Source organism: Cornus florida, unplaced genomic scaffold, assembly GCF_030987335.1.
Source record: "Cornus florida cultivar Cherokee Brave unplaced genomic scaffold, ASM3098733v1 CherokeeBrave_3.0.0_Hap2_Chr06, whole genome shotgun sequence".
NCBI classification, from domain to species: domain Eukaryota; kingdom Viridiplantae; phylum Streptophyta; class Magnoliopsida; order Cornales; family Cornaceae; genus Cornus; species Cornus florida.
In genome coordinates, this window is record NW_026775576.1 from 101374770 (window position 1) to 101384407 (window position 9638).

General features: G+C 35.2%; 1 protein-coding gene across 1 annotated transcript; it reads left to right on the forward strand.

Annotated features, from left to right (window-relative positions):
* The first annotated feature begins 4906 nt into the window (after positions 1-4906).
* On the forward strand, positions 4907-6108 carry LOC132315076 (peroxidase 22.3-like). The gene is made up of 3 exons (XM_059813833.1): positions 4907-5119; positions 5246-5440; positions 5554-6108. The coding sequence occupies exons 1-3, from the start codon at positions 4907-4909 to the stop codon at positions 6106-6108; spliced, it is 963 nt and encodes a 320-aa protein (XP_059669816.1).
* Positions 6109-9638: the final 3530 nt, after the last annotated feature.

Genomic DNA, 9638 nt, shown 5'->3' on the forward strand with positions numbered 1-9638 from the left:
TCTCTCCTCCTCCTCGAGCCTCCTTCAACCTCTGTTGCTCCTGCGACTTTCTGCAGTATTTTCGGCCATTCACAACCTGTATAGTTCGTTTTAAACTGACCCTAAGAGTCCCATCTAAGTCCAGAATAAATCCCAAGATGTGTTTATAGCAGTTAAATACAAAAACAGAGGCTACAGATTCTTCATATTTTTCATGCTTTAAGAAACAAATTAATCACAGACACACACAAACTGTAATTGAATAGATTTTCACACATACAGAACATTGATATAACATCTATTATAACTAAGAAACTCAGTTAGATGTTTAATTAAATCCTAGAGACTATCTAGGTGCACAGAACAAAGGCAAAGGGAAGAAGAAAGAAAAGAACTTGCCTTTGAGTTTCAGACTTAAAACTCTAAATTCCCAGCTTCTGTATTGATATGTTTGTGTCCTAAACTGTAAGTCTGCTCCTTTGGTGCCTTGGTTCAACCCAGAAACACCTCTCCTTCCTCTTTCTTGGTCCAACCTTGGTCTAGAACAAAACCTAGGCCTCCTCTCTTTATCTTCCTCTGTGTCTCTCAATACCTCGCTGTATCTCTGTTCTACAGAAAACCTACGTTTTCTTTTGTGATGTTTCTACACCCTAATCCACCGTAATATACAAATATATAGGTTTAGACATTAAACCCTAATCCATAAATAACTCGGCCCATAGGTAAACCTATGGTATATACCTACGTTGGCCACCCATGTGAATTGCAAACCAAATTCACGTATAAATTAGAAAAACTAAATTCCATTAAATTTAAATTTATATTAAATAAAAACGATTAAACAATTAAATAAAAATAATTAAATAACCAATTACCTAAAAACAATTAAGCAAATAATTACATAACATGACTAATTAAACAAATAAAACCATTAAGCAAATAATTAAATAAAATAATTACGCAAATAATCAAATAAAATGCAAATAAACCATAAACTAAATTCCATGAATAGCCTTTTTAAAATTAGAGGTATTACAATTCTTGTGAATAAGCATGCTTATTATTAACTTGTATATATTTTTTTTATGATTTTTAATTATTATGAAAATTGATGCTATAGTTATGGAAGTAAATGTTTAGAGCTCCCTATCAAAATGTGATGATGATGTTGATGGAAGGTGTGAAATTTTATGATTGAATTGATATATAGAAGCATAAAGCATTCATGCATTCATTAAGAAAGAAAAAGGGAAATTGTTTTTGAAAAGCAAATGAAATTGTTTTAGGGAAAGATTTTTTAAAAAAGTGTTTGCCAAAACCTGGAAGCCCAGGAGTCGCCTAGTGATCCATGGCGTTAGTGTAGTCTAGCGGGGACTAGGGAAAGACCCTAATGTGGTTGAGCTACCTAGGCTAGATATGACGCCTTGGAGTTGCCTGGTGGTCGTAGATAGTTAGTCAATCCTCCTCTCGTGACGCCTTGGAGTTGCCTTGGGTCAGATTGCACTAACGGTTTAGAAAGGTGAAACGGTATTGTTTCGAAAATGGTGAGCGATATTTTATGGCATGGCATATCATTGGTATATATTGCACACTTGGTAGCCGAATGACTTGTTTATGTTTTTGTTAATATTATTACTATTTTATTTGCTTCCCGAGGCATGATCCCATTCACTTGTATTCTATTCTTTCTGTGGATTCACGGGGTCATAAGAGGTGTGTCTTAGACACTTCATACTGAGCGGTTGGCTCACCCCTTCCATTATTAATATTTTTAGGACACGGGAAAGAGGTGACGGACGACGATCCACCACAAATTTAGACGGGATGAGAGATCCATATTTTGCTATATTTTGTATTAGAAATTTAATATTTTGTAAATGTAATCTTGACTATTTTGTATATCTTTAATATAATTTGTATAATGTTATAAATTATGAACTTTTAATTTCAGCTATTTTTCATGCACTGTAACTTGATATAATTAAAATGTGTTCTTTGGGAAGGATTATGGGACTAGGTAATGGACCAGTGTTTCCATGTTTTGAATGAACTGAAGGAATGTGACTCTTTTTATATGTACATTGTTGATTTTGGGAATGTTGTATAGTATTTGTATTGTGCGTTGGAACATGATAGATTAGTTTTAAGGTCAAGTGAGTCCATTGCATTTTATATGCATTTCAGTAGGTTGTAGTAGGACTTTTTCTGTAGAGGTCATGCCTAATTTTTGGTACCATTGCCTGGTATCTTTTAGATCGTTACATTAATAGTATTAGTCCACTTCAGCCTCCCACCCACGCATGAAATATGTTAAAATATCGATGCGTAATAGAATTGGAAATGAATTTCTTACTGACTGCATGACCATCAACCTAAAACGGAAACTTGTTTAGAAAATTGACTTAGAACAAGAACAGCTTGTCGCATATCGCTATAACTCAACAACCCAGAAGCAACATTATCATCATCGATCACCATCATCATCATGTGGAGGAGATTCCTGACAAGAAAATGCATGTCAACAAGTAGGGCCGTTGGATGGTGGGACCATGTGGAACCAGCCCCTAAGGAACCCATCACCAGTGTCACCGAGGCTTTCGTCGCTAATACAAGCCCTCGTAAGATCAACCTCGGTGTGGTACAGACATTTCTTTCATCACTCCATTTATTTACCACTTCTTTAATTGCTACAAAATGTTTGTCAAAGTAATAATTATATATGTACTTAAATATTTGTATGTGTTGATTGTTGGATGGACTCTAGTATTTGTTAATTCACTCCAAACATGGATCATCTGCTCAACATAATCCAACAAATTACCATATATGCTATAAAAAATAAAATGAAAAAAGGAACGAGTGTATTGTAGTCAAGCAGAAGCCTGACTGCGTCAATATTGAGTATTAAAAAAATGTCTCTGATTTGAAAATTAGTCCATGAAAGAACATTATATTAATTTGTTTCCGCCTGACATGCATATGTTATATTAAGGCTCCGCCGTAAAATATTTTTTTTAAAAAATATTTTTTTTTCAAGTAAAATATTTTTTTGACGTTTGGTAAAAACTTACGTTGAGGTTGGGATCTAGCCCATCGGATGGGACATTTAAAATAATTTGTTAAAAATTTATAAATAAATTATTTTTGTTAAATTTCAATATATATATTTTTCGTAAATATTTTTTTAAAAATATTTTAAATCCTAACAATCAAGTGCAAATCAAATATTTGAAGTCAAGGCATGGCATTGGATAAACAAATAATGTCATTAATTTGTTTCAGCTTTAGAGAAAACTTCGTCAGTAACAACTTGGTCAAATGTATTACTGGTTGGCGTTCAAAAAAAAAAAAGTTTTACTTGCAAATATATAGTAATATATATATAGTCTGTGTGTGTGTGTGTGTGTTTGTGCATATAAGTTGAAACCGTGTTACTTGAAGCTCATTCCTTTTCAATATTTTCTCTCTCCCCTAGAAATTGATGGTTATAATTTGGAAGTCAAAACACCTATGGCTTTATCTTTTTTTCTTTTTCTTAATTTTATTTTTCCGGCGTGCCAATCAACATCCAGAGCAGACACAGACTTTTTAAATTATCATTTTTTGGGGATTAATTTATATATGTACACCTCATCCTCATGGATTAATGGTTAGAATGGTTCATTCCTTAGTATTTTTCACTGGCAATCAATTCCGGCAATGTTATTGGCAATCCAAATTCAGTTTTTGACTAGTCATGATCATTATATTAGAAGGAACAACAAAATCCTTGACTAAATTAATTAGTTTGTGCAAAATCAATTTCAATGTATATTCTTTTTAGCAGCATATATAAAAATTCTGGTAATGAACTTGCGTTCTTAAAAACTAACCAAGCTGATTTTCTGTGTCATGCCAAAACTTAAATTTATAAAATTTTATTTGATATTTTAATATGAAATCGGTGAATGTTGCAAAATAGGTCCAAATAAATCTTTTATTATATGAAACTGATATTTTAAACCTTCAGATTGTTTAGAGGTTGAGAGTTGTTGGTAGTTGGTACTTAATTCAAAATCTATCCAGAAAAATGTTACTTGTTAGAGAATTCATTGACCGTATCACACAGGGAATTAATGGGAAAATTAAAATTCTTTAGACAAATTCTCCCTCTGATCTTGCTTAATGACTTGAAAGTGTCCTACAATTTGGTGGTACAATTTAACATTTTCCTTCCTGGATCTCTATGTATTTGAAATAGCACTAGCAGTCTTGCAGAAAACCGCGTCCTTACAGTTGCCAACTCAAGTTTTTCCCACAATATTGAGCAATAATCCCTAGAAAATTAATGATATTATTGAGCTTAAAAAATTGAATGAACCAGCCGATCCATAATTTAATTGGAATATCAGCCAACATTTCGATCTGAACATGTCTTGGCTCAATGTGCATTAGTGCCATACAAGATCTGATTCAGTTCAGTCACTTTAAATTAATTAGAAGGCAAAATGAGATTGGCTTAATTAGAAGACGTGTCTGAACATGTCTTGGCTCAATGTGTTTTGGTGCCATACAATATCTGATTCACTTAAGTCACTTAAATTAAATTAGAAGTCAAAACAATATTGGCTTAATTACTATGGTAATTATTCAAATTGAGTTAGGAACTTAGGCCTGCAACTTTGCAAGACTTGATCAAACAAGTTTAAAAAATTTTAGTCTCTTTTCTTGCACACATCAACTTGCCCTTTTGAGTTGATAATAGCAAGCTTCTTAGAAATTGTATTGTTGGCTAAGTCTAAGGCCTAAAGTCCTACAGATATATATGTTGCCCAAGTCTGATTTTTTTTCCCCTATAAATACACTTGCCACCTTAGTGGAATGGACAAGACAAAGTAGCACAAACCACTACTAGCTATATATCCAATTTAATCAAAACTCATTAAAAATGGCTTCCCATAGCTTCTTCAATCTCCATGCCCTAGTCTTGTTTGCTCTTGCAAGCACAGCCCTCTCAACCCCACTCTCTCCTTATTACTATAACAAAGTCTGCCCCAAAGCTTTGCCAACCATCAAGCAAGTTGTGGAGGATGCAGTGCAGAAAGAGCGACGTATGGGCGCTTCTTTACTACGTCTGCACTTCCATGATTGTTTTGTTAATGTATGCTTGCTCAATTTTTTCCTTCTTAAAAATTTCTCTTTTACTTGTGAAGAAATATTCGTCATGAACTATCATTAGTTGAATGTAATATTGGTCCAATTAATAGATTTGATCATGGTAATGCAGGGCTGTGATGCTTCAATTCTTCTGGACCCGACATCCACCATTGATAGCGAAAAGAATGCGTTCCCTAATGCAAATTCTGCTAGGGGATTTGAAGTCATTGACAAGATCAAATCGGAGGTTGACAAAGTTTGTGGAGGTCCAGTGGTTTCTTGTGCTGACATTTTGGCGGTTGCAGCTCGTGACTCTGTCGTCTTGGTGCGTTTAATTATCAAAATAATATTTTCTTAGTATTATTAATTAGTTGAACATTTTTGCTGTGATATTATGTGCTAAAATGTGTAACACATATGGTTGAATCTGTACCACAGCTTGGAGGACCAGCATGGAAGGTGCAACTAGGGAGGAGAGACTCAACCACTGCAAGCAGGACTGCAGCCAACAATGACATTCCAGCACCATCCATGGACCTTCCTGCACTTATTAACAACTTCAAGAAGAAAGGCCTTGATGTCAAAGACCTAGTCGCGCTCTCCGGTGGTCACACCTTAGGGTTTGCTCAGTGCAGGAACTTCAGGGACCGCATTTACAATGACACCAACATTAACACTTCATTTGCTCGCCAGCGTCGGTCCATATGTCCACGCAGCAGCCCATCCGGTGACTCCAACCTTGGTACTCTTGACCCCACGGCTGCGCTCTTCGACACCAAGTACTTTTCCAACTTGGTGAAGAAGAATGGGCTTCTACATTCTGATCAGACACTGTTTAATGGTGGTGAAACCGATGGACTGGTGAAGAGCTATATCACAAATGCTGGTGCTTTCTCGACAGACTTTGCAAACTCTATGATCAAAATGGGTAACATAAAGCCATTAACTGGGAAGAAAGGTCAGATTAGGCTGAACTGCAAGATGGTGAACTAAAAATGGTTGGAGCTGCTGACACAGTCTGTCTATATATATTTTTTATTATTCTTTTTTGTAACCAATAAAACTGATTGATTTTTTTAAAAAAAACAAAAATTCAAGAAACATTATTTTGTGAACTAAAGAGTCTTCCCTCCATATCTTCCAATGGGAAGCGGATGGAAGATATGGTTAATTTACCTAAACATTTATGTGAGGAATTGTTCAAAGTGAAATGCAATAAATTTATATGAAAATATTGTATCAAATTGTCAGCGTTTTCTTACCTAAACATTTATGTGAGGAATTGCTCAAAGTGAAAAATATTGTATCAAATTGTCAGCGTTTTCTTACATAGTTGCTATATTTCTTAGAGATGGTTTACCTAAACATTTGTTTGAGGAATTGTTCAAAGTGAGATGCAATAAATTTATATGAATTATTTGTATCAAATTGTCATCCTTTTCCTAGTTGGTATATTTCATTACGTATATATGCATTCATTAGCAAATTTTGCGAAGTTTATTTGAGATGCCCTTACTGAAACCAATCTTGTAGCTAGCGGTCCATTTGTTTAGAAAGAAAAATATTGAAAAGTGAGAGTAACAAAAGGAATGAGAAGAAAATAAATTTTCTTGCATGCATTTGAATAAGATGAAAATTTTGCAGGATTATTATTATTATTATTATTATTATTATTATTATTATTATTTAACATATAAATTTGGGGCCAACCTCAAGGCCCAACAAGGAAAGGCCTAGTGGCAATTGGCAAAGAGAGACAACCCAATTACAAGAGCACACAAGCCCAAACAAAAGTGAAAAATAAGACCTGTAAACAGCCCCATCACACCAAGTCAAAATAAAAAAAGATTCAAAATTATTAACTAACCTTAATCAACAGGAAAGGGCGGGATCATTAAGAAAATTGAAATTGTCTGGCTATGGTGGTTGAGGTGGGAGCTGGTACAGTTGTTGAGGTGGGTTCGTAGTTCCGTACGGGTATCTAATTGGTTCTTCTCCTCGTGCGTAAGGTTCAATTCATCTTAGGTGAGATTGGGTATCCACGGTTGAATGAATGGTGAGTAGCGTGTGACAAGGTGTCAGGTACGAGTTATTAGCCTCTGGTGAGTACAGGGTTCATTACCCTTCCATTTGTTCTGGTCCTGACAAGAACGTCATTTGTCGTAAGTTTTGTTCTCCGTTTAGGAGTTGTGCGCGTTCAAGGTTGGACGGACCCGTCTGTGGTTTGTTATGCTGTTAAAGTTCACTGGTGAGGGTTTGGTTGTATTGGTCGACTCACTCCTACGGAGGGAGATGAAGCCTTTGGTTTTAGTAGTGCTTATTTTAAAAGTGGTTCTAACTAGTGACGTGTGAGGCACAAGTTACCGAATATGGATTGTATGTTTCCGATGTCTGGTACTAGCGGTGAAGGCTAGGGGATCGATGTGTCATGAACTATATGTTCGAAGATGATTAAGTGATGTGGTGTGAGTCATGTACTTGGGTGTTTTTATGGACGATTGAGTTGAGCAATATTTTGAGGACTAATATCGGTATCTTTTCAGGATTTTATGATTTAAAATGTGAATGTATGATTCCTTTGAGGAGGAATCGTAGTAATTGACTCTGGTTTCTAGATTTCAGGCATGTGATAGTCTTATGAAGTATTTTAATGAGACATGAATTGAATCGAATGATGTTGTGATGTGGTCTACCGGGTGTAGGTGTTATGAGTTAACCGAAGAGCTTTTAGGCTGGTCGATGATTGTGGTATTTAGCGCTATGTTGCTTTTAGCTTGTTATGATTAAGGCATGATTGGAATTTTTAGAGTATGAATTTTTAGAGAGCAGGCTCTATTGAAGCACGGAGCCTTTTCCATACACTTGGGAGCCTTCTCCATTCACTTGGGAGCCTTTTCCATTTTCTTGGGAGCTGTTTTCTTCAAAACTGCTCATCTTCTTGCCTCCGACGAAGTTCAGAGCCTCCGTATTGTTTTATTTAACTACCTAGGGTTCAATTTATATCCCAGAATTAATTATATGTAGGTGTCATACATCATCGACATGAATTAAAACCAGTTTAGAAATCAACTAAATCATGATTAAAATAAGAACATGTATAAACCATTAAACCTTTTAATTCAAAGCATTTGAATTCACTACAACCATACTTAAAAGATCACTTTTAACGTTAATTAAAACATTGGAGACTACCTAGGCATGCGCAGAACACAGACCAAGGGGAGAGAGAAAGAAAAGAACTTGCTTGTGTGGTTTTGGAATCAAAACCTTGTCACCGTCTTTCTAGGTTTTCCGACGACATCCGATTCCCTGTCAATCTCCTATTGCTCAACCTTTCCTTCTCCTAAGTCCGTCCTTTAATCCTCAGCCGAAACCCCGACTGTAAACTCTCTGTTTTTCCTCACAACCTTTCTCTATTTCTCTGTTATGTCGTTCTGCCTTCACTGTGCCGTGAATAGGGTTCTCAAACCCTAGGCAGACGTATTGTTCTATATAAATAGGCTTTAACCAAAACCTGATTCCAATTGTAATGAGAACCAGAAACCCTAACTAAACCCTAGTCGACTCAACGTGAATCACAAAAGAATTAAAACAAAACCCTAAATTACAATTAACGCATTTAACTTATTAAAAAAATTACGTCCATGAAAGAAAAATAATAATAATCCAATAAATGTAACTACAGAAAATCCAAATACAATTAAACAATTAATTAATTTAAATAAACACAATTAAATAAAACAATTCATTTAAATAAAATAATTAATTCAAATAAACATGCAAATACACAATTAAACAATTAAAAATGCAATTAACCAATTAAAAATGTAATTAAATCATTAATTAAAATACCAGGACTATCCTTTTAAAATTAGGGGTATTACACCTTTCTTAGTGTATTACTATTAGATTTACTGGCTAACCAGTAAACATGATGTCTTAAACTGTTCAACCGTTGATGTAAACCAAGACAATAGTAAACACACAGTTACTTCCCGCACAAAGTCAATTCTCACAGTTGTGTTCATATGGCCCTAAACAACTCCTGGTATTTCATGAGTGCTCTAGAAAACTTAGCCTTAGAAGTTCTCATAGAAACGGCCCCACTACACACTCATATAGGTGACTTCTTATTAAGAGTATTCTACTATACCCCACATGAATTTTCAAGGTATAAAAGTCATTAAAAGCGTAGCATATCCTACTCATCGCTGTAGGTAGCACTGTGTCATCATAGAAATGTGTAGAAGATTAAATCTTCCCAGAATTTCTGTTGTCCCTTTGAACCTAGATCTTGGGATCTCCAGTCAACTAGGTTGGGTTTTCATTAAGATGAGGCGTTAGCTTTCAGCTTTAATCCCATTCCCCTGTGATGTTTCCATTTTTCGCCATTTTTCTTTTTTCCAGAATTTTTGTCATTGCAAGGACATTTTCATCTTTCGCCGTTTTGCATACCGAACATTGTGGAGTGTGTTAGTTGTGCCCGAGAGTTGGTTGGAGCGTTTTATTGAGTCTAGAACTCT